Consider the following 26,601-nt stretch of genomic DNA (forward strand, 5'->3'; position numbering starts at 1 on the left):
CTTCTCTCACCTCCCCAACTGGATAGGGTATCTCTTTTGGCTTCCACAGCCCCTGAGCACCCCCATCATTATGTACTGAAATTGCCTGTTGACTTATTTGTAACCCCCAACAAGATTACTATGAACTAGTTCCCATTGTTCTTCTATGAATCCCGGGTATCTAGAAGGAAAGTTTATAGGATAGAAAAAATGAAGGGATGGAGGGGTAGAGGTGGGGAGGGTGGAAACATAGAAAGAATGAACAAAAGGGCTCCATCCAACTCCTCTGGCTGGTTCATTCACACCTTAGCAGCTCTGCTTCCCAGCCAGCCAATCCCACATCTCCGAGCTTAAAAACAATAGATCCCAAGCCAACTTCCGGCAGACAATCTGGAGCAAATATTTCATGTCTAAACCCAAGCCAAAAGGCTGGTTTCATTGCTACAGAATTCTGTCAACTTCTAGAATATCAGAATGGAAAGGGAGGTGAAACCCCAGCTCTCTTGGATGCCTCATTCTACACCTGGAACAACAAAGGAAAGATCTCAGGTCATATTCTGATGAGACAGTGAAAGTACTGGGTTTATACTTCTTTACCTTCTTCTCTCCTTTCTTATTTTTTTTAAAGGGAGAGAGAATCTCAAGGGAACTCCTCACTGAGCACAGAGTCCATCATGGGGCTTGATCTAACAGCCTCGAGATCATGACCGGAGCCAAAATCAAGAGTCAGATGCTTAACCGATTGAGCCACCACGGTGCTCCTATACTTCTTTACCTTCTGATACAATTCTCACAGTGTTTGGAAAAGAAAAAACTGGATATGTAAGGGGATGAAAATCTCTAATTGGATTAGAGATTCAACTTGGGTTAAACATATTTAAATAAATTTTCAATGCATTCCTTCACTTTTCACAGACATTGCCTCAGTGAAACATGGTACAATGAAAATAACCATAAAAAAATCCCAGACTTAGTCATAAAAGCACCCAGTTCCTCAAGAAAATGCAGTTTTAAGTGAATGGAAATTATCTAACCAGCCATCCAGCCACCCCTCCTTACAACCATCCAGAGTCATTTACTGAATCCATGATCCCAGATGCCATCAATACAAAGATCAATAGCCCTTGCAGTACAGAAGTCTCAAGTCTGAAATGGAAAGTAGATTCACCAAGTTATGACTGGAAGGAAATTTAAGTGAAGTGTCATATCCTCTTAGGCATGAAAAGTAAGGAAAAATGTTTACTTAGCAAAGGGAGCAAAAAGGCTAGCTTAACATTCAATTTCTGGAAATGATAGATTAGCTTTTCTGGATCAGACAGACTAGATTTTCCATAGAAAATCTCCACTTAGCAAAGCTAGAAAAGCTAAGTTTACATTTATGGTGTTGGAAGGCACCAAAGCAGCCAGGAATTGAAGGGTCAAATTTTGGAAAGAGAGAAGTATGCTGAGGTGAGCCCGGTACTGTGGCATTTTTCCTCTGGAGTCATTTGCTGGTCTTGAGGAAGAAGAATTAATCCAAGGAAGATACACACTCAGATATCAAGACTTACATATAAAACTACATTAATTAAGGCAATTTTATATCAGCTCAAAGATGGGCAAGTAGAAAAATGTAAAAGAACAGGGTCTAGAAAATATATAAAATCACTTGATGTACTAGAAGATGACATGGTGGTAAAATGTGAAATATATGCTGTCTTTTAAAATACATACACAAGGGCTAGTTTAATATTTATATGCCAATGAATCTTAACCCCTACCTCACACCATAAATAAGAATTCCTGATGAATTGTATATATAGATATAAAAGTTAAATCAATACACTGTTTGTCAAAAAACACAGGGGGATGTTTTCATAATTTAGGAGTAGGCAAATAAATCTTCAGTGGAATAGAAAAAACATCAACTATAAAGGAAAAATATTCTAAGTTCAATTACATTAAAATTAAGAACTTTGGTTCATCGAAATGAACTGTAAGAGAGTGAAAAAGACATTCCATCAAATGGATGGCTCAACATACCAAGAAAGGACTTATATCTAGAATATATTAAGGACTTCTACAAATTAATAATAATAATAATAATAATAATAATAATAGTAATAATAAAAGAGAGACAACCCAGAAGAAAAATTATAATGGGCAAAAGACTTGATCAGACTTTGCACCGAAAAGGATACCCCAATGAGCATATAAGCACATTCATCAGGAATGTGCAAATTAAAACAAAATATGGTTCCTTGAGCACAGATCCTTTACCTTTTTAATTAGGTTTATTCCCAGGTATCTTATGGTTCTTGGTGCTATAGTAAATGGAATCAATTCTCTAATTTCCCTTTCCATATTTTCATTGTTAGTGTATAAGAAATCAACTGATTTCTGGATATTGGTTTTGTATCCTGCCACATTACTGAACTGCTGAATGAGTTCTAGTAGTTTGGAGGTGGAGTCCTTGGGTTTTCCACATAAAGTATCATGTCATCTGTGAAGAGAGAGAGTTTGACTTCTTCTTTGCCAATTTGAATACTTTTATTTCTCTTTGTTGTCTGATTGCTGTTTCTAGGACTTCTAGTACTATGTTGAAAAACAGTGGCAAGAATGGACATCCTTGTCATGTTCCTGTTCTCAAAGGGAGAGCTGTTAGCTTTTCTCTATTGAAATTGATAATCACTGTGGGCTTTTCATAGATAGATTTTATGAAGTTGAGGAATGTTCCCTCTATCCATATTCTTTGAATTGTTTTAATCAGGAATGGAAGCTGTATCTTGTCAAATGCTTTTTCTACATCAATTGAGAGACCCATGTGGTTCTTCTCTCTTCTCTTATTAATTTGTTCTATCACATTGATTGATTTGCAAATGTTGAACCACCTTTGCATCCACCTGGTCATGGTGGATAATCTTTTTAATGTACTGTTGGATCCTATTAGCTAGGATCTTGTTGAGAATCCTGGCATCCTATGATCCTGCAATTGCACTACTGGGTATTTACCCCAAGGATAGAGACGTAGTGAAAAGAAAGGCCATCTGTACCCCAATGTACACAGCAGCAATGGCCACAGTCGCCAAACTGTGGAAAGAGTCAAGATGCCCTTCAACAGACAAATGGATAAAGAAGATATGGTCCATATACACAATGGAGTATTATGCCTCCATCAGAAAGGATGGATACCCAGCTTTTGTATCAACATGTATGGGACTGGAGGAGATTATGCTGAGAGAAATAAGTCAAGCAGAGAGAGTCAATTATATGGTTTTGCTTACTTGTGGAGCATAAGGAATAACATGGAGGACATTGGGAGATGGAGAGGAGAACTGAGTTGGGGGAAATCAGAGAGGGAGATGAACCATGAGAGACTGTGGACTTGAGAAACAAACTAAGGGTTCTGGAGGGGAAGAGGGTAGGGTGTGGGTGAGGCTGGTGGTGGGTATTAAGGAGGGCATGTATTGCATGGAGCACTGGGTATGGTACATAAACAATGAATCATGGAATACTGAAAAAAAATTAATTTAATTTAAAAATGAAATTTTAAGAAAATATAAAAAAAGTGACCCTATCAATATCTATCAGAATAGCTAACATTTTTAAAAAAATGACAAAACCAAGTGTTAGCAAAAATGCAAAGCAACTGGAACCCCCATTCACTGCTGGTGGGAATGTAAATTGGTATCACTGTCTTGACAATATTTACTAAAGTTGAAAATACACCTATGGCCCAGCAATTTTACTCCTGGGTAAACCCAACAGAAATCTAAATCCATGCCACAAAAGATGTGTACAAGATGGACCACAGTAATGCCATCATAGTAGTGTTAAACTAGAAACAACCTAGGGGTGCCTGGGTGGCTCATTTGGTTAAGCAACTGACTTGTGATTTCAGCTCAGGTCATGATCTCATAGGTTGTGAGATTGAGCTCCACATCAGACTCTGCATTCAGTGAGGATTCTATCTGAGGATTTTCTCCCTCTGCCCTGACACCACTACTCCACTCTCTCTCAAATAAATAAATCTTTTTTAACAACCTAGAAACAGGGGCGCCTGGGTGGCTCAGTGGGTTAAAGCCTCTGCCTTTGGCTCAGGTCACGATCTCAGGGTCCTGGTATCAAGCCCCGCATGAGGCTCTCTGCTCAGCAGGGAGCCTGCTTCCCCCTCCTCTGCCTGCCTCTCTACCTGCTTGTGATCTCTGTCTGTCAAATAAATAAAATCTTAAAAAAACAAAACAAAACAAAACCTAGAAACAACTGAGAGATTATCAACAGAGTGAATAATCATTATTATATATTCCTACAGTGGAGCATTATAGACCAGATTTTCTCAACAGTGATGTAATTGACATTTTGGACCAGATAATTTTGTATGGCCAGTTCTGTGCATTGTAGGGTGTATAACAGCATCATGGTCTTCTACAGCAGCACCTGTCTCTGTTATGATGACCAAAAATGTCTCCAGACACTATCAACTATCTCCTGGCAGAGATTGGGATGCAAAATTGCCTCCAGTTGAGAACCACAGTTATGGACTATTGAGCAAAGAAAACAAGGGAATTACCCCTCATGCAACAATGTGAATGAAGCTCATAAACATAACATTAAATGGGGGTACGTGGGTGGTGCAGTTGACCCTTGGTTTCAACTCAAGTTGTGATCTCAGCCCAGTGTCCTGATATGAGTTCAGCATGGAGTTTACTTGGGAATCTCTCTCCCTTTCCCTCTGCCCTTCCTGATCATGTTCTCTCTCTTTCTCTAAAATACAATAAATAATATTTTTTTTAAAAAAAATCCACATAGTATTAAAAGAAAGAAGCCAGGTGCCAAAAAGTACTACTGGATACTTCCTCTTATATAGAATTAAAAAAAAAAAAAAAACAGTCATGTCTAATTCATAGCATTAGAAGTCAGGATGGTGGTTACCTTTGAGGAAGGATGAAGTCATGACCTGAACAGGCTCAAGAAGGATTTAGGGGCACCTGAGATGATTTGGTTTTGCTTTTGGTAGTAATTAAACGGGTAGGGCCAATTTTTGAAAATTTCATAAAGATGCAATTTTCTGGATGTGTATTTCAATGATAGGTCCATGTCACCAAAATAGAGCTCAATCTGAGAGCCACAGATACTTTAATCTAAATGGTTCTTACACAAACTTGCAGCTAAATTAGATGAGTCTCGAAACTCCTGAGAGACCCACATATCTACCATCCAAGATCTGGAGTTTTAAGTAGAAAACAGCCCTCCTGCCCATGGAAACCCATCCAGGACACATGCTGCTCCAAGGCTGATTCCTGGGCAGAGCCAGACTTCCGGTTCTGTTTGCACATGCCTGGGTTCTGTGGTAAATATGTTTGCACTGACATTTTCATGCTTTCAGTTTCCACTAATCTTCCTAAGATTGATAAAACTGAATAGCACCCCTTTGTCTCAGGAAGACATAAAACTATATTCATGAGAGGTCTGTTCACTAAGTATCTTTAGGATGGATTAAAATGATCCTGAGCTCTGGTTCTAAGAATGCAGAGACCAGTAAATAAATGTACTATTGAAATAAGATTAGCGGTGAATGCTTAACCTACTTTGAGAACGACCTGTTTCTAGCGGGAAGTACCATTCATTCACATTCGCGTAATTAATGAACTAATTACAAACGCTTCTTATCTAATCATTTAAGCAGGCCTTGTGTGACCCATCCTTGCCTTCGTTTCTGTAGTAGACTAATTGCATTTTCCTGAAAGGCATACAACTTTATTTTAAAAACAATACCCTGTAATTTAGACCTTTTTACTAATTCAAGCCAGCCTCATCCCACATAAAAATCAACGGGGGCGAAAGGAAGTTGATGTCTAAATCTCCTTTTTTAAACCAAGAATGGCAAGCCGAGAGTATGGGGCTGCAAATGTTTACAGAAAGCAAATTTTCCCCCAGAAAAAGGAAAAGTTGTAATGCCATCGTTTAGCCAAATGAACAGCGGTTGTGTTAAATCGGCACCAAAGCAAATGATACATACAACAGTAATTAGCGAAGATTACACAGTAATTAAAATCACGATGATTATGTGAGTGAGAATAATTTATACAATAATTTCCATGCTCACATTGCAATATGGTACAAGTCCAATAGCAACAGCAGAGAGCCATGTTTGGTAATAAATTCAAATCACAGCATCACTAATTACGTGATGATAGATTGGTCATTGAAATTTAGGGATAAATAAAGTCTCTGACCAGGACACACACAATTTTATTTGGGCTTCCCAAGGCTACTCAATGGGACCTCAAACACTTGAATATATTTTTTCTTTTCTTACTGTCCTCTCTTTTCCTACTTTACCCACCTCCCAATCCTTCAACTCTGTATGCATAATTTTGTCCACTCCCATAATTCAATCTTCCCCTTGGTGGAAAACATTTGCTTTGCTTATTTGTTTTTTATCTACTCATTATTATTCTGCTTCAGGTAATGTATCCCCTTATCCTTTGGGGAAACCCTTCCTCCCTCAGTGCTCCTGTGGTTTGGGTGGGAATAACTACATCTCCCAGAACTAGGTGAGAACACCAATTTGAGCCTAGGGTAAGAGACTCCTTTGTTCTCCTTATTCATTCTGACTGGTTCAGAACAGACATGTGACTCCCTTTGGGCCAATAAAAGTCAAGCTCAAGATTTTGGTGGAACTGTTTTGAAGAGAGAAGCCCACTTTACTTTTGAACTCTGAGTGGTACAGGCATGAGCTAGAAAATCTTGGCCGCCATCTTGCTCCCTTGCAAAAAAGTCAGTGTTGAGAAGAATAGGGCAGAGAGGTTGCTGAGGGATCAAATCCCCAGGATCATTTTTGAATCCCTGGGTCCAATAATGCCGGGAGCTAGATCTACCTTTGGTTTCTAAGCTGCATGACATAATACTAGTTTTCATTTTGTACAAGCCAGGTTGAGTTGGGTTTTATGTCATCTATACCCCACCCCCAGCAAATCCCAACATTACACAGAGAAGTCCTGGAATCTTCATAGATCCAGCCCAGACTTCAAAACCTCTGGATGATTCCACTTGAACATCCTCAAACACATCAGGTTCAACATATGTAACACTATTCACTGACACTCCACTTTCACTGGCAAGGGATTCTTTGTTGTGCTCATGGTTTTCTGCTGCAAGTCTGGCTCACTTCCACAGTCTCTGGACATGGGATTATTAGAACCCAGACATAGGTTTCCCTAGTCCTGCCTGTCTGTCAGTATCCCTGCCTCCCAGAACAGCATCACCCAGTCTGGCCAGGAGGAAGGAAGGAGGGTGGAAGGGAACTCTTGCTTATTAAACACCAAGTTCATATCAGGGATTCTGCTATAGCTATTATTTCTTCAATCCTGCAAAGGGGATATAAGCCTGGAAGAGGGGCTCTCAGGTGGCTAATAACTTGGGATTGGAAATAAGGTCCACCACACTGCAAAGTCCATTGTTCTCCCCTTACCTCTTTTGAAATGTGTCTTCAAGATCTCTGACTGATCTGGCTTAACACTCACCTCTGTCCTCAGCCTTTACTCTAGGGGAGCTGGGGCCCAGTCCTTGAGTATCTCCCACTATATTCCATCAATGCTGGAGAGAGTCGAACAGTCTGGTAAGTCCACCCATGGTGTTGATATCAGCATCATCCTTCAAACCACACTTGTGAGGGCCATCTAACTTCTGTCCACTGTCATTCATTTGCTCCATGAATATTTACTGAGTATATGCTATGCGTCAGGCACTGTGCTAGGTGCTGAGGTACAAGAAGAAAAGGATAAGATTTATTTCCTTAAAAAACTCACAACCTCATGAGGGGAGAAAGACACCTGAGCAGATAATCTCAGCATGATACAGTGAGCACTATGGGATCTGAAGGACTATGTAGTCACCTCCTGACCCAGCCAGGGCATCAGGGAAGCGTCCTGAGGCAAGGAATCCATGAGCTGAGTCTTGGAGGATGAGTAAGAGTTAAGTGAAGAAACAGAAGGGTGTCCAGTCAAAGGGAATATCATGGACAAAAGATCAAGGAGGGGGAAGAGTGTAGTGGATGAGGGAGAGCTATAATCTATATGGGGAACCAAGTATGAAGAAGAGATAGAGGGAATGAGACCAGAAATGCAGGCAAAAGCCACATCACGTAGGGCACTGTAAGCCTGCTAAGGTGCTTGAATTCCATCCTGTTCTATCCCGGAGGGCAGGGATCACCAAAGTTCTCCTGTAAAGGGAAGACGGCAATAATTTTGGGCCTAAAGGCCATCTGGTCTCCATTGCAACTACTCAGTTCTGCCTTCACAGTGCAGGAACAGTGAAAAATAATATGCAAAATCAAAAACAAAAACGTGGACATGGCTGGGTTCCAATAAAACTTTATTTATAAAAACAGGTCAAGGGCCAGATTTCACCTACAGGCAGGAGTCTACTGACTCTTGAGGTGAGATGGGAAGCCACTGCAGCAAGATTTTTACTTTAAAGGGATCAGACGGGCTGAAGTGTAAAGGATGGATCGAGGGAGGATGGTATTGGAAACTCTTTGTCAGCATCTAGGACAGAAATGATGGCAGCCTGACTTACAGGTGTTGGCAGCGAGGATGGAAGCAGAGAGAGGCAAGAGTATTTGGGGAAGCGAAGAATAAGAAAGACCTGGGGATCTGTTGACTATGAGGATGAAGGAGAGGGGATGATAGTCTGAGAAGACCCAGTTTGGGTGGCTTTATGAATGATAGGACCTCCAAATGATACTGATAACACAGTGTGGACAGGAAGGCAGAAACTTCCTCCCAGATATGTCAAGTTAAGACACCAGGGAGAGGTCATCTCCTCAGTGCAGACAATTAGATACGATGTCTCCATTTAAAACCTGGGAGAGCTTAAGAGCTGGAGGTTTAGACTGGGGTTTGCCCATTTACAGTGGGGGATATAAAATCACATGGAGATCATCTGGGATCAGGTAGAGAGCAAAACAGCCAGGCGAGGGCATTACCCCATGACCCCCCACATTTGGGGGCTGGGAATGGGAAGGCAAAGACGAGAAGAGGTTTGAGGAGCCCCAAGGAGCAGAAACATCTACAAGGCTGAATGAACAGAGACATGTTTGACACTTTGCCAACTTCTTAGTCCAGAGAAAGGCCAAGACCAGAGAACGTCCATCTGTCCCTTCGGAAGCTGCTGACATGGTGAGGAAAGTTTCGACAAGTGATAGGGGCCAAGCTCTCGGTACAGACAGTGTGTATGGGACCCCATTTTGGAGAAGACTGACTCCAAAAGGGAGGAAAAGGAAGACCACAGTGGGGCTACAGGGTGAGGAAGAGGGTCTACAGTGAAGGAGGGAAAGCCTGATGTACTCTGAAGACAAGAAGGAAGTGGGGGAGAGGTCCCCCACTTTCACACTTTTCTAGCAAGGGCAGAGGCAGGGAAGGTCAGGCACACGGTGGGGGCCAAGGTGAGTGGACCTGTCCCTGGACGGCCCTGGCACCACCTGCTGCCAGAGGTTAGGAGAGAATCTAAGCCAAGTGTGACTGCTACCACCAATCCCATAAACTTCTTCTCTGGGGGCCACAAAGGTAATTTAGTGTCTCCATCTCCAGAAGCTCTTGCATTTATCAGCAGCAGCTGCATGGCTCCTGGACTGTAAATCATAAGGCTTCAGGTATATTTCTCTTGGGTTGACGGCCTCTTATAAATAATGCAGGGAGTGCTTTTATTTTTTTGGCAGAAGACTGCTTTCTCTCTCTCTTCTGTTAAAGTGACCTTCTTTTTCAGTCTAATTTGAAATGTCCAAGAGACTCATTTATTGAGCCCCATGAGGTGCCAGGTGGCATGGGGCTGGGGATACAGGAGTGCCATCCTCTTCTAAGCAGAAAGGACACAGGGACGATCTGGTAGCATCCAGCCAAGTTTAAAGTGCAAAAGCCCTTAGACCCACCAAATCACGCACCCACGTGCATAAGAATGTGTGTGTGTGTGTGTGTGTGTGTGTGTGTGTGTGTGTCTGTGTGTGTGTCTGTCTGTTTTAAAGGCTTACAGGATCAGAGTTAATACCAAGAAAATGCTGAAAGTGAAAGAAGACGACTTTAATGAAATAAACAGTAGCATGACTTGAAGATCTTTTGCGGGACTGGAAAAAAAATAAGACCAGCCTAGCCGTACTGATAAAGAAAGATTGCTAGAATATACTGTAGAGGGAAAGAAGCACAGGGTAAGAATTTATGTGGCACATAAGGTACATCCTATGTGCATTGATATCTTTTAAAAGCCCACAAATACGTTCTATATTCTAGAATATATGTATTATACAACAAATGTACTACAGGTGCACTTATGTTTAAAAATCCACAGGAAAAAATGTGGAAGGGGGCATACCGAACTGGACAGTAGTAGATAACTTTAGGAATGGAGCTGAGATTGGGGGCATGGTTAAGAGGATTTTAGCTTTAGGGGTACCTGGGTGACTCAGCCGGTTAAGCAACCGACTCTTGATTTCTGCTCACGTCATGATCTCAGGGTCGTCAGACTGAGTCCCCGTCAGACTCTGCTGGATGTGGAGCATGCTTGAGATTCTCTCTCTCCCCCTCTGGCCCTTACCCCTCCCCCACTTGCATGCGTGTGCACTCTCTCTCTCTCTAAAAAAAAAATAGGATTTTAGTCTTTTCTGTTATATTTTAAGTTCTTGAAGGGAGGAAGAATTCATAGATGACTTGTGCAGTTAGAAAGAGCTAGAAGGCACCTGAGCTCTAAGCTCAGACTTTCCTATAAATTTGGGTAAGATACTTCCCTTTGCAGACCTCTGTGTTCTCCCCATCTGCATAATGAGCAAAGGGGGTCAGATAATCCCAGCAGTTCCTTCCCACTCAGAAGTTCTCAGATCTTAAAATTGTAAACATGTTCCAAGGACAGTGCTCAAAAATTTCAGGGCTTCCTGCCGTGGGATCTGGCGCTCAGTAGGCATCTTCTGGATCGATGCTGAGTGTTGAATGATAATCCTCATGCAGTTTTAATATTAAGAACAGTTGTTTTCCAGTAAAATTTGCAGGATAAATGTCAGAGAGCCATGGTAGTGCAGGAAATCCAAATATAGGCTTTGGAGGGATTTGAATTTGGGCTTGAAGCCTGGCTTTTCTTACCTGCTGTGGGACACTGATCAGTTACCGACCCTCCATGAGTCACAGTCCATGCTGAGATGTGACCTCAACCGGGCTCCACACTCAGGGACCCAATGTAGGGCTTCATCTCACGACCCTGAGATCATGACCTGAGCCAAAATCAGGTCAGATGCTTTACTGACTGAGCCACTCAGGTGCCTCCTCAACAGACATTTATTGAGCACCAACTGAATGCCAGTCCCTGGCAGGCAGACCAAAAGAAAACAAACAAGGAGCTTATGATCCCTCCTTGCCTGCTGCCCCATCACTGTACTTGGTGCAGGCACCACTGCTCTGAGGTGTACTGGGCCAAGCCTGAGGACTTGGAAAAGGAATAGGGAAGGAAAGGGGGCTAGGCTCTGGGCTGCCTGCGTGTGCCGAGGACAGACTCTGCCCAAGGCACAGCTATAGCAGTAAGGTAAGGCTGTGGGCTTTCGATCCCTCTTCTGTCACATGGGGGTAATGTCCATCTCCTGGGGTTCCTCTGGACATCAAGTAGATACCAACACTAACAAAGCGAATTTTCTTGAACTTGTTCTAGGTGCCGGGGCTGCTGAGCGATGACACCTTTGTGCATCATCTCATTAACCTGACAACAACCCAGGCTTATTCACAAAGAAACATGGATAGAAACGTTAAGAAATCTCTCCCCAAATCTCGCTGCTGTAAGGGAGCCAAGGGAGGGGAGAAGTCCACCTGCTGTGAGCTCAGCCCATGTACCCAACCCCCCCCCCCCAGACTCCCATCTCCCACTCAAATGGGTGACGAACAACTTAGAGCACAACCGGAAGGCTAAGGATCCTTATCATGCATGTTACTGCAGGCATGCCCCGGAGACGTTCAGGCTCCATTCCAGACCACCACGATAAAATATCTCAAAAAAGCGACTCAAATTCATTTCTGGGCTTTCCCGTGCACATAAAGTTCTGTTTGCACTACCCTGTCATCTATTAAATGTGCAATAGCTTTGTCTTATTAAAAAAGCATAATTAAGTACGTACCTTAGTGAAAAGATACTTTGTTGCTAATAATGCTAACTAACATCTGAGCTTTGAGCGGGTCATCTTGTTTTTGCTGGTGGAAGGTCTTGCCTCCAGGCTGATGGCTGCTGACGAATCAGGGGGTGGCTGCTGAAAGTTGGGGAAGGCTGTGGCAGTTCCTTAAAATAAGACAACACAACTTTTGCCATGTCAATGGACTCTCTCTTTCATGAAGGATTTCTTTGTAGCAGGTGATGGTGTTGGATAGCATGCTACCCATAGCAGAACTTCTTTCAAGATTGGAGTTTGTCCTCTCAAGCCCCACCGCTGCCTTATTGATGGTGTGTGTGGAACATTCTGAATGCTTTGTCATCATGTCAACACTCTTCCAGGATCCTCACCAGGAGCACTTCCCATCTCCAGACACCACCTTCTTTGCTCGTCCATGAGACGCAAATCCTCATTGCTTTGAGTTTTCTCAAGAGTTCTGATCCCGTCTTCGGGCTCCACATCTAATTCTAGTTCTCTTGCTTTTTCTACCCCATCTGCAGTTACTTCCTCCACTGAGGTCTCGAACCCCTCCAAGACCTCCAAAAAGGTTGGAATCAACCTCTTCCATACTCCTATTAACATTGCTGTTTTCTCCTCTCCCATGAACCAGGAATGTCCTTAGAGTTATCTAGAATGGTGAACCCCTTTCAGAAGGTTTCCAAAGGTTTACTTTGCCCAGACCCATCAGAGGACACATTATCTATGGAAGCTCTAGCCTTTCAAAAGTATTTCTTAAATAATAAGACCTGAGAGATGAAATGACTCCTTGGCCCACAGGCTGCAGGAATGGATGTTGTGTTAGTAAGCATGAAAACAACATTAATCCCGTACATCTCCACTCTATCTGAGCTCCTGGGTGACCAGGTGCACTGCCAGTGAGCAGTGGTACTCTGAAAGGCATCTCTTTTTTTTTTCTGAGCAGCAGGTCTCAACGGTGGGCCCAAGATATTCAGTAAACTGTGTTGTAAACAGAGATGCTGTCATCTAGGGCTTTGCTGTTCCATTTACAGAGTGCAGGTGGAGTAGATGCAGCATCATTCTTCAGGGCCTTAGGGTTTGCAGAACAGGCAGTGGCTTCCAGTTAGAGGTCCCAGCTGCATTAGCCTCTTATAAGAGAGTCAGCCTATGTTTTGCAGCTTGGAAGCCAGGCACTGACTTCTCCTCACTAGCTACCAAAGTCCTCCATGGCATCTTCCTCAGATAGGATGCTCTTACATCAACACTGAAAATCCGTTGTTAAGTATAGCCACCTTCATGGATGATCTGAGCTGGAGCTTCTGGAGAACTTGCTGCAGCTTCTACATGAGCACCTGCTACTGCCCTTTGTGCTTCTGTGTTATGGAGATGGCATCTTTCCTTAAACCTCGTGAACCAACCTTGGCTACCTTCAGACGCTCCTTCTGCAGCCCCTCACCTCTCTCAGCCTTCAGAGAATGGAAGGGAGTCAGGGCCTTGCTCTGGGTTTTGTTTCAGCTTCAGGGAGTGTTGTGCCATGTTTGATCTTCCATCCAGACCACGCAGCTTTCTCCAGATCAGCAAGAAGGCTGTTTATTTTTTTTATCAGTCATCTGTTCCCCAGAGTCATGCTTGTCATTTCCTTCAAGATCTCTTCCTTTGTGTCCAGCATATGCCCAAGTGTTTGGCACAAGAGGCCCAGCTTTTAGTTCTCTTAGAACTTATGATGTGCCTTCCTCACTACGCTGAATCATTTCTAGCTTTTGATTTAAAGTGAGAGTCATGTGATTTTCCCATTCCCTTGGACACTTAGAGGCCCCCGTAGGGTTATTAATGGGCCTAATTTCGATGTTGTTATGTCTCAGAGAATAGGGAGGCCCGAGGAGAGGGAGAGAGATGAGAAGAACGGCTGGTCAGCAGAGCAATCAGAACACACATTTACTGATTAAGTTTGCCATCTTATACGGACATGTTATCCGTGGTGCCCCAGAATAATTACAACAGTAACATCAAAGATCATTGATCACAGATCATCATAGCAAATATAATAGTAAGGAGAAAGTTTGAAATTGTGCAAGAATTACTAAATGTGACACAGAGAGACAGAGCAAATGCTGTTGGATAAATGACACTGAATGACTCAACAAACCTCTGGTTTGTAAGAAATGTGATATCTGACCATGCAATACCATGAACACAATACAGTGAGGTATGTTTGTCCAACTGTTAATCACAAAACTCAAATATTGTGTTAATGATCATTCCTATCCGGTTACAGCCACCCCCAGTGCTGTTTCTGTTGCCTTCTACACTGGCTGATGGGGAAAAACAGGGGTATGTATTTATCAGGAGAGAAAAAGTCCTCATCCTTTGGGGTTCATGGTGGAGATGGCCCTTTCTCCATACAGGCCTTTGTTTTTAATTAAGAGCAGTAATCAGATAATCTTGCTTTAATTAACTCCCCAGATGCAGCCCCACTCTTAGAGCCTCTGATATTTTCAACGTCAAATTTTTCAGCCTAAGATTATCTGCAGGCATGCGTCAGACATTTGCCATTTGCTGAATATGCCCAAAAGGTTAGTGTGAACTTCCACCCCCTTCTTTTTGTAGAGATGGTACCCCCACCTCCTTCAGAGCAAACACATTTCAAGTCAGGAAGGGGTTGTCTGCATTTGTTCCTTGAGTATGGGACTTTTCTTTCTACTTTATCACATTGGTTCTCCTGTTATCACAAAAGCAGTGTGCATTTCATCTTAATTACGCATCTGCTTAATCCATAATTTCTGATTTATGGCCATTAGCTCCTAATTACAAGAGGGCCGCCCTTGAAAAGGAAAACCAAATGAGCTGAGAGAAACGAAGCTGGCAGAAAAACAAGAGTGAAGATGGATTTAAGTCCTAAACTAAGAGTGACTCCCAAGGCCCGGTTGTCAGAGGAACCTATTGTTGGCAATCCTACAGATCTGCAAGAGTTTTATCTCAGGCCGTAACTGGATCCATCTCCCTCTGTGGTGGGGAGAATATAAAACCTTGACATTCAGAACAAAACTAAAATCTCTGAGGGAGAAATCATCCAGCCTGTCTCGATACTGATTTGCCATTAAAAAAAAAACTCCAAAATACAGAAATGCTTAAATGAATAGGTTTACAAAAGAAAACTTTAAATCCAGAACAATCTATAAATTGTAGACAAGTAGGACTTGCTTTAGATAGAAGGCAACTATAATAAATCCACAGTTATTTTTAAAAATGTTCACCACATGCTATTTAAAAATCATCCGGAGAACCATCTTTAGGGAGGGGGGCATCAGATCTTCATCATTTCAACAGTTTAGAGCAGTAAACAGAATTATATTTCCTATTGCCCAGATAAGGAAACGAAGGCTCAGAGAAAATAACCAACCTGCCTAAAGCTGTTCAGCTAAAAAAGTGGCAGGGTCATAGCTCACACTGTCCATGGCCATGCTTCTCCTTGCCTTAGCTGGAGAAGATGGAAGTCATGAAAAACGACCTTCAAAGTATGAGATTCTTCAAGCTACTGGCCATTCAGAGGCAGCAGGGACATACTCTTACCTGGAGCTGAGGATGGGGCTGCTGCTGGCTGACTGTCGAGAGGGAGTCCTCATGGTATCTGTGCCCAGGGACAGAGTACAACTCAACCAGGACTGCAGACTGCCCTCTGGCTGGGAGCTGAGGACAGAGACATTATCTCTGGAACCAGAAGACAGGATGCCGTCAGCACGATGACAACCACAGTAACAGCAATAACTAGATAGTCACCACTAAGCTTCAGCCAGGCATGTGCTAAGTGCTGTATATGCAAGAACTTCATCAGTGCTCAGAGTACCATCCCTGAGAGATGGGAGCCAGTGCTGTCCCCATTACATAGGTGAGAGTAATGGGATTCGAGGAGGCCAACTTGGTTCTAGCCAGTGATGAAGGTGGAATGCAAACCCTGGTCTCTGTGATTCCAGTGCCCATGATGCTAACTGCTGCTCCTCTTTGGGGAGGTAAATACTCTGATACAGATGTTGAGACAACTCTGATTTTAGAGTAAAATTTGGCATTGAATTTTACACCAAATGATATGTCCATGGAATATGTCAAGGGTTAACTCTCTGCCTGCCCTAACCAGAATATCTTTGTAGACAGAGACTTTACTTTTATGTTCCCTAATTCTGAAATAAGGCCTTGTGTGGGCCTGTCATAGATGTGGGTACCCAATGATTATTTTATTTTCTGGTTTATATACTCATGCAACTGTATCTATTGATATCTATACCAATATTGATATGTATATCATTATCTTTACCTATACCACTATTTGTGTCTGTCTATAAATTCATTTGCTTGTTTATGGAACACTCTATGCAGGGCACCAGGGGAAGGAGCTGTAAACATGAACCCAACATTGACCCTGTCCTCAAGACTCCATCTTAGCAGAGTACACACCTATAGAAATAAGCATATAATAAAGGTGAAAATTATCAATACAACATAGAGGGACACAAAGGAGGAGGATAAGGAAGGAGCATTGTTTTAATCCTTGGAGACATAAGGGAAGGCATTAAGTAATGATAGTTGAGTCACAACTTGTCTGGGTTGAGTCTTGACCATGAAGGACCTGGAGAAAGGAATTTGAGCTGGAAGGAACAGCATACACATAGATAAGGAGGTTGGAAAGGGACAGGGCATGGATGATATGGAAAGAAGGAGTCCCAGATAGAGAGGGAAGTAAGGATCAGATATGTGTGGGTCTCAAATGCCAATCTATAAAGTCTATTCTGAGGCAATAAGGAGCCATTGAAGGTATTTGAGGGGGATGGTGGTAGGATATGTCATGGGCTCCTCTCTGTCTAAAACAAGTTGCACCATTCAATAACATGTCCCCAGTGCCATATGTTATGACCATGGAGTCTGAGCTATCATGGGCATTGCCAGTAATTCTCCAAGTGGGCATGGATGTTCCCTCTGCACACTGGACACAGAGATCCAGGGGCTGGTTCTTGACTTCAATGTTAACTGTTCAGTTCTCCTCAGGGTTAACTTACATCTCTTTTCTGTTGCTGCTACAGTCCACTGCTGTCTGGACACTAGAAGGAGACACAAAAAAAGAGCCTGTCATTCTTGAGCTGCCAGGGGAAGAATGTGGCCTTTGGTGTCAGACCAACTTGGGTTTGAGTCCCACTTCCAACCTTTGCTGCTGTGTGATCTCAGGCAAGTCACTCACCTTCTCTGACCCTCTATATTCCTTCATAAAATGTGTTTAGGAATGGGGCTGAGTGGTGGAGTGCATGCTTCCTGTGAAGCGAGATAACCCCTATCAAGATCTCAGCATGGTTCTTGACAAATAAATAGTGTTGCTTAAAAGGCAACAACCATTATCTCTGCTCTTGCTTTAGGACAACCCGTACTGCTATTATTAACAGCATCATTACTGTCAACTGCAGCGTGTTTGCCTTATGTTCTTTGTGAGTGCTAGCGAATCAGACAAGAGGGCAGGATTCCAGCTTTCCAGGGCTTTCTGGGAAACTCTGAGACTAATTACACGAGTAGCTATTCTGGAGGGAATGTCCCTTCATTCAACAAATACGCTTTCCACAAGATCTCATCTAACCATCCCGCCTAGGTCCATTTAGGGAACAAGGAAACTGGCTCCCTTGTTCAAGGTCACACAGCATTGAATCCCAGGTCTGTAAGAGCTTTTCACTTCATGCTCTTAACCAGAAGGTGGATGCCCAGTGTGCAAGGGTAGGCACCAAACCATGACCTCAGATGCCTCAGCTGCCTCAGACCTCATTTGAATCCTACGTTCACAGGCCAGGGCCTCCCAGATTTATTCTTTATGTGGAATCTGGAGAATTCCTTCCTTAGAAAACGTGATCGCTTTTCCAAGGGATGTACCTGTGTCTCCTTGGTCCCTACCCTCAAGAGCCGGTCAGTCTCGGGGCTTCTATTCACAACTGTCTGGCCCCACCAGAACTGCAAGAGGCCCTTACGAACCAAGAGCATGTCTTATTCATCCCTTTGGCCCCAGGGCTCAGGCCAGACCAGATTTTCTCTCAGATAATGCTTTGAGAATTCAGTGACCTTCAGCCATGGGCCAAATCCAACTGACAGATGTCTTTATAAATAAAGTTTTATTAAAACACAGCCATAGTGACTCATTTCCATTTTGCCCATGACTGCTTTTGCTCTACAGTAGCAGTGTAGTTGCAAGAAAGATCACAGGGCCCCCAAAAAATAACATACCACTTGGCCTTTTTTTTTTTAATTTTTAAAAGATTTTATTTATTTATTTGACAGAGAGAGATCACAAGTAGGTGGAGAGGCAGACAGAGAAAGGAGGAAGCAGGCTTCCTGCTGAGCAGAGAGCCCGATGTGGGGCTTGATCCCAGGACCCTGGGATCATGACCTGAGCTGAAGGCAGAGGCTTAAACCCACTGAGCCACAAAGGTGTCCCCCACTTAGCCTTTTAAAGAAAAGTTTGCTGTGTCCTCTCCAGTGTCACAAAAGCGGCTTTTTTGAATGACCCTAGGAGAGGAAGCATAACGACCCCCAGAGAAGTCAACATCCTAATCCTCGATCCCAAGATTGTTAGGTTCCTGTAGCTGACTTTGTTGATGGAAGGGTTATAAGTCAAGGTGTGTTAGTATTCTTTACCAACTGGAAAAGGGAAGGAAATTCATCCCTAGAGTCTTTAGAAGGAGGACAGCCCTTCTGAAACCTTGATTAGCCCAGGGAGATCAGATCCTCCTTAGGCTTCTAATCAACAGAACCATAAGGTAATAAAATCTGTGTTGGTTTAAGACACTAAGTTTGTGACAATTTGCTATGGCACCCCCTCCCAAAAAGGCAATAGGACAAATGTGTCTTTGATGAGTGACCTTGAATCTTCTCAGGGACCTATGTGCCAAGTGTTGATGCGATGTTTAACCAACTTAAAAACACCACTTCATGAACTGAAACCATCCATGGGAGTAGGACCAAACTCTGATCCTGCTGGAGACCTGGGTCTTTCTATGGCTCTGCTGGGTGGGGGATGTGGACAGAATAAGAGATGAAGAGAAAAGACAACCAAATCCTAGAGGCCTCTCTGGGTGGCCCAGCCTCCCCTCCTTCCCTGCCTGGGATCTCAGTCTCCCCATCTGTGAATTAAAAGAGTTTGGGCCAATGAGCTAAGGCCTCGTCCAGCTTGGAAAGAGAGCACTTGTCATTAAGGGAGGAGTCCTGGGGCTTATTTCTAAGGATATATTTTTTTAAGATTTTATTTATTTATTTGACAGACAGAGATGACAGGCAGAGAGGTACGCAGAGAGAGGAAGGGGGAAGCAGGCTTTCTGCCGAGCAGAGAGCTGGATTTGGGGCTCGATCCCAGGACCCTGAGATCATGACCTGAGCTGAAGGCAGAGGCTTAACCCACTGAGCCACCCAAGCGCCCCTCTAAGGATATTTTATAGGACTATGGAACTTCCACTTCTGCTTCTCTGAATGCACACTGACTCAAATTTTAGCTCAATACCTGAGAGTTCACGGTATCATCTAGACCTCAAGCCTGGACACCCCCCTCCCTTGAACTACTTGGGCACAGACCCCAGGCTAAGAACACTGGTTCCAGCTGACCAGAAAAGCTAAGGATGTCTTTAGCTAAGGAAGCTAAGGACAAGACCCTTGGGAAGCAGAGAGGTTCAGTGAATAGGGTTCGATCTTCTAGAATGTTGATTGAAAAAAAAAAAAAAAATGAAGACACCTGTGGCCCAAGCCATTGCATTGTAAACGGTGTGTCTTGATAGAGAGGCTTAGTTATACTCTGAATAAGTTTTCTTGTAGCCATAGGCTGGGAGAATGAGCAAAGGCTGGTGGCAGTAGAGGTGGGATTTGGGCATGTTGTGTGTGTGTGTGTGGGGGGGGTTCTTCAACCCATTTCCCACACCAGGATTCCAGGACTCTGGATTAAAAGAGACTGTGCTCACAGCTCCCTAGTAGGTGTCCAGGAAACCTAACCTCTCCACAATACTAAAGTAGCTTGCCTTGAGCTCTGCAGTAGCGAAGCTCTTTTTGACATACTTCATTTGACTGAACAACAATCTTTAATGCAATTCAGCCCAGAAAAGTCTTTATGGGAGAAGATCACTAATCAAAGCACATGCTGGTGTTAATTTGTGACCCGCTAGTCACCCTGGCTGATTCCATACGTGTGAGCCCCATGGCTGAAGTCAGCATTTAAATTTATCCCCTTCTGAAAGGGCTCTCCCCTCACCCCACAATAAAGAGGCATTCACTTCGAGATGTCTTCTCTCTGCTCCTTCCCGCCCACTTCCTGCTGTCCACTTTGCTATGTGCCCCGGAGGCTGATCTCTATGGGCCACATCCATGGGGCCACCCCTTGGGTGTGGCCAGTAAGGGAATTAGGATAGCCACTGGAGGGGAGGAAGGAAGAGAGGAACCCGGAGTATTTATTCTACCTACTGCTTCTCCTGGCGTTGGCTCTAGCCCTCAACCAAAAGCCAGAGCTCCCCCTGCCCAACAGCCCTTGCTGGAAGTTCCCAGAATGGCTATAAGCCCTGAGTGCTGTACCATGTTTGATGCCTCCCTACACAGGGCCCATATCTTTGCAAATAGTCCCTTTATTAGACCCCCTCCTTTGGGACGTGTCTGGGGTTCCTGCCAGACTCTGACTATTGCAATAGCTAATCTCAGAGCTGGTTTCTGCCTTCACAGAAAGCACTGGGTTTTCTGAGCCTATATATATATATTTTTTTTCTGAGTATATATATATATATATATGTTTTTTTTTTTTTTAATGAGAAACAAGCAGGCAGCTGGTGTGACCCATCACTGCTGTATCAACGATGATTATACCCTTTATCACCATGTGGGGAAAAAAATGGTGAAGAATCTAAAGAAGCAATCTTGTAAGAGCATAAGATTATCAGCAATCCTTACAAGTGCCTTCCAAGCCCGTGACTCTGGAAGAGAACCAGCCATGAGAAATAAAAAGATATCGGTATAAATGCTTCTCGAAAATAATCCTACACTTCTATAGACATTTTAATCTGTGTACCGGTTGCTTTTGCCTGTGAACCCATGTCACCGAATTTTCACAGAACTGCTGAGGTTAAAGTCAAGGTCTGCTGGGCGTTCTGCTTGTCAGCTTCTGATCTATTACCATCCAGGCTGAGGGCGATGTCTGGCCCAAACCCCATACCACCCGCCATCTTAGAAGGTCTCAACAAAACAGAGTATGTTTAAAATAAAGATGCTGGGTTGAGGAGGGTTTCTGGAAACCACATCACACCTTATAAAATGCAGAAGGCACTTAACAGCTTTCCCTGTGGTGGTCTACAGCTTGGAGGTAGGGGGAGGGGAAAGGCATTCAGGCAGAAACAGGAGTTTTGTTTGCCGTGATCCTAAGACTCACTGAACCAGATGGGTAGAAATCCCCACCAGAGTGACTTCACAAGTCACAGATTATTATTGGTCCTGGTAGACACTGGAGTTTGTGCACCATGGTCTACAGAGGCCTTGTGTTCTGGGAGACCTTACGGGGGCTTCCAAGGGGTTAGGGAGAGAGCCTGAGTAGGGAGACCTGAGCTTGAGCCTTCACCTCTGTACTCCATGCTAAGCTAGAATTTTCTATAAGAGTTTATGCTGATGTAAAAAAAAAAAAAGGGCGGGGGGAGGAGGGTTCCACTTAAGAGGGAATTTGAAATCCACTGACCCTTTTACCCTATGAAGAAAAAGTCTCTGGGCTGTGAGCTCCATGTTTGCCTATTTCTTACTTTTACCTCCTGTCTTTTAACAGGGAAGGTAAAGGGCTGCCTGGGTGGCTTAGTTGGTTAAGCATCTGCCTTCAGCTCAGGTCATGATCTTGGAGTCCCAGGATCGAGCCCTGCATTGGGCTCTCTGCTCGGTGGGGAGCCTGCTTCTCCCTCACCCCACTTATGCTCTCTTTCTCTCTCTCTCTCAAATAAATAAATAAAATCTTTAAAAACAAAACGTGGAAGGTGAATACGGATGGCAATGACAAAGACTTTAATGTGTTGATTGGACTGGCAGAGGCCCAGGAAGGGCAGATGACCTGGTCCAGATCTTGTCGGTGGTAGAGCCAGGACAGAACCCTTCCTCCTGACCTATTGGTGGTTCTTTCTCTCACCTTTGGTCCATGTGGTTTTCAAAGAACTTGTGCCAGGCATTGGTGGACAGGGGCTTGCTGATAGGCAAGGTAATTAATTAGATGTCTTCTGTCGTATTCTTTTGGCATTAATCCTTGTCAGACAATTCCTGTCTAAATGCACACATTGCCTGGGAAGTAACAAAAGAAGGCACTGGCTCCCAGCCACAGTGACAGACACACATGCACCTGTGTGACAGGCCAGTTACTTGGCAAAGAACAAAGACCTTGACCAGAGAAAGGGGGAAGAAGGAGTACCTGGGACATAACAGCAGAGCCTGCGCGTTGGAAGTGTGGGAGGTGAAGTTGGCCTGGAGGACATCATGGCCCCAACACTTGCTGGGTGAACCCAAGCCAGCTCCTCAACTTCTCTGAGTCTAGCATCCTTGTCCATAAAATAGGTACCAACCTCAAAAGTTGTGAGAACCATGTCTGGTGCACAGACTTGCACCAAGTCAGTCCTCAGCAGAGAATATCTCTCATCCCAATAACCATCATTTCCCATAAGGCACGAGCAGATAAACTAGGTTGGAGCCCTGATTTCCCGTAAACCCTATTAGCTGGGTATCCAGGCCTCCTAAGCTAGAAGGACACTTGGAAAGCCGGATGGTTTCTAGGATGTCATTTAAACGTGAGCTATCCGTGTTGTCATTGCAAATGGTGTATCAACCTTCTCAGAATGACAGAAAGATGCTTTAAGCTCTTCCCCCAGGCCTTGGGCATACTTATTACTCAGACAGGGGAGCTCAGAGAGTGCAAATTAGAAGGTAAGGGAGTTTTAGGAAAAGTAATGTGAGCAGTTCCAAAGCCTGCCCTCCTAGGTAGCAGGAAGCTTTAGAGTCCGGCCAGAGTCTAGGCCCACTGATAAATAAATCAACTCAGAATGATGCCCTCAGTGGCAGCGGCCACCTTTGGTGAGACCCACATCTTCCTCCTTATCCTACTGCAGCCTAATTTTATCCCAGTTAAAAGGATGTATGTTGAGAAACATACAGCTTATATGCAACACAACAACAAAAGACACCTTTCTAGAGCATTCGATTCTGACCGGGCCAGCTGGAATTGATGCACTCTCAGCTGACCTAGGAGTCAGAGGTCATCAGTTGACTTCTTCACATGCCACCCCCCTGCACCCCAAACCCCCAGAAAGATGAGGGGCAGAGCAGTGCAAACCCTGAGCCAGGAAGAGACAAGGCTTTCAGCTGATGCATCCCTCCCTCCATGAGTAATGAGCGTGCTCCGGGCCCCAGGGGACCAGCTTAAAGGATTTCCCCATTAATCTGAGAGGGTTGATGCCATGATCTAAGGCATAACACAGAGCCCGAGTGCAGGATGGCACATGTTTAAATTCCACCACACAGGCCACCTGGCTTTCTGAGCACGTAACCGTGTTTCCAGCCTGGAAGGCCTGTTACGCTCGGATCTAATTCCCAACATGGGGAAATGTGACTTTTAATAATTTGAACAAGTCTCTTAAAAAACCTTACCTCCAGCAGAAATACCACACACACACTCTCTCTTGCTCTCCCCTCAGGGTGGGTGCGAATCCTAATTGAGAGCTCAGTTTGGAGAGGTACCTCACCGAATCGCTCGGGCTCCCATCCAACCCACAGACATCCCCCAGATGACGAGACAATTAAGCAGAAGTACAGGCAGAGCGGGATGGGGAAGAGGACAGGCTCCTACCAGGGATAGGAGTTGGGGCTCCGCTTTGGACGGTGCCTCCCTGCAGCCCAGCAAGGCATGGATTGCCTTTTATTGCTGAGAATCAGTTTAACTGCAGTGCAATTAAATGCACTGAGACTTCTTTGCGGGCAATTCTCCCCCCGGTCACCCCCCTATTCTCATGCTACGGGGGAAATCTCAGCTCTGCATCTCTTTTAAATCCAAGTTAGAGGGCAGAGAGTCAGGACAAAGTCCTCCTGAGACAGAAAATTGTGAAAATGCAGACAGGAAGCTGGGGTTCAGGTGTTCAGAGGGTATTCCCGGGGACCCGGGGTCTGGAGCTCAGAAAAGCTGGATGGGTATGAACAAGAGGAAAGAGGTAAAGGTCCCTCCTATCAAGGTGAAGGTGAGGGCAGGGTCCCTTTAAGGCTCAAGAGGGGCCCCTATAAGCTGAGACTAGAGTGATGCCTGTGACCCTCCATGACCTCACCCCTGGGATTTCACTCCCCAGGCAAGAAGATGATCCCTGCTTCTGCCACACCTTCTGTTCAGCATCTACCCACACCTCCAAGCATGGGTCCTCTGCCTCTTTCCTATTTTGTTATTTTGATAACTTCCATTTATTTCATTAATAATGTTCATGTATTAGAAAAACAATCTGAACACCCCAAAATCAAAGAATCCAGTAAAAGGTGGGCAGAAGATACAAACAGACATTTCTCCAAAGAAGACATACCAAGGGCCAACAGACACATGAAAAGATGCTCAACATCCCTCATCATCAGGAAATGCGTATCAAGACCTCAATTAGCTCTCACCTCATACCTGTCACAATGGCTAAAACCAAAAGGACAAGAAACAACAAGTGTTGGCGAGAATGTGGAGAAAAGGGAACCCTCGTGCATTATTGGGATAGCCACTGTGGAAAATGGTAGGGAGGGTCCTCAAAAAATTAAAAATAGAAATATCCTATAATCCAGTAATCTCACTACTGAATACTTACCCAAAGAATATGAAAACATTAATTCAAAGGCATACATGCAACCCTTTGTTCATGACAGCATTATCTATGATAGCCAAATTTTGGAAGGAACTCAAGTTTCCATCAATAGACAATGGATAAAGAAACTGTTATACACATGTACACACACACACACACACACACACACACACACACACACACACAGGAATATTACTCAGCCATCAAAAAGGATGAAATCTTGCCATTTGCAATGACATGGATGGAGCTAGAGAGTATTATGCTAAGTGGAATTAGTCAATCAGCGAAAGACAAACACTGAATGATCTCACTCCTATGCGAAATTGAAAAAAAAAAGATGATACCCAAATGTGCAAAGGGAAAAAAGAAAAGAGAAGGGTAAGCCAAGAAACTGACCCTTACCTCTAGAGAATGAACTGACGGCTGCCAGAGGGGAGGTGGGCAGGGGTGGAGGGATAAGTGTAATAGGGATTAAGAGTACACTTATGCTGACAAGCACTGACTAATGTATAGAATCATTCAATCACTGTATTGTACACTGGAAACTAATAGAGCCCTGTATGTAACTATACTGAAATTAAAATAAAAACTTGAAAAAAAAGAAAGAAAGAAAAGCTGGGAGCCTGGGTGGCTCAGTCAGTTAAGCGTCTGACTCTTGGTGTCAGCTCACATCATGATCCCAGGGTTGTGGGATCGAGCCCCATATCAGGCTCTGTGCTGAGCATGGAGCCTCCTTGTTTATCTCTCTCCCACCCCCAACTTGTGCTTGCTCTCTTAAAAAAAAAAAAAAGTGGGGGGGGAAAGAAAAATAATCTCTGGCTGTAAGTAAAAATGGTTCCAAAGTTTTGCTCATTGGTTAAAAAAACAAAAACAAAAATTAGTATATACAACCATTAATTCTCACTATAATTAATGTGATAGTATTAATGTCTTTATTGGAGAAGTCAACCCCAGCATCGAGTGGGTAATATTGACGAGGGTTTGTAATTATAGGCGCGAGTTCTGCCAGGACACTAATAAGGCTGCAGGGAGGTGGTGAACGGGACATCCTCAATGTAATCCTGAGTCAGGAAGCAGGGGCAACACCAGTAGTGGCTGTTTCACCCGAATTTGGTGGCCATGCAAATTAGCAGGGCATGGTGGTGATACTTTGTGCATGGAAGCTATTTTTGCACAAACTGAGATTTCTCAAATGAAGCCCTTTACTTAGAGGCAAGGACGTGGAGAGCCCCCTGGGTCTCCATCCGACTGATTCTGAGCATGAACCTCATTACGGAAAAGTCCAAGGTTACACATCTCTGAGCCGTTTATGACCAGCCTGGAACCGCATCAAGGAAAGGACATGTTCACATTCTAAAATCAGGTGTGTAAAGTCCCTAACTTAGGGGCACCTGGGTGGCTCAGTCCGTTAAGCGACTGACTCTGGCTTCAGCTCAGGTGGTGATCTTGGGGTCATGAGATCGAGCTCCCCAGTGGGCTCAACCCTTAGCACAGAGTCTGCTTAGGACTCGCTCTTTCCTTCTCCCCCTGCCCCTTCATCCTGCTCTCTCTCTCTAAAATAAATAAATCACCTTAAAGAAATAATAAGATAAAGTCTATAAATTCAGCAGCAATGCCTTCCATCAGTATTAGAATGTTGATGTGTTTCCTTCCGGGGCTTTTTTTCCTTGA

The 26,601-nt window shown here is 43.9% G+C and overlaps 1 protein-coding gene across 1 annotated transcript in view; it reads right to left on the minus strand.

Moving 5' to 3' along the window:
- The window catches only part of MYO18B (myosin XVIIIB), a 255,291-nt gene that overhangs the window by 11,973 nt on the left and 216,717 nt on the right, over positions 1 to 26,601 (minus strand). The window contains exons 41-42 of the mRNA XM_032310793.1: positions 17,143 to 17,184; positions 15,665 to 15,802 (exon numbers count right to left, since the gene is read on the minus strand). Coding sequence (XP_032166684.1) covers positions 15,665 to 15,802; positions 17,143 to 17,184 — 180 coding nt within the window. The remainder of the gene's footprint in view (positions 1 to 15,664; positions 15,803 to 17,142; positions 17,185 to 26,601) is intronic.

This window comes from Mustela erminea, chromosome 13 (assembly GCF_009829155.1).
Source record: "Mustela erminea isolate mMusErm1 chromosome 13, mMusErm1.Pri, whole genome shotgun sequence".
NCBI lineage: Eukaryota > Metazoa > Chordata > Mammalia > Carnivora > Mustelidae > Mustela > Mustela erminea.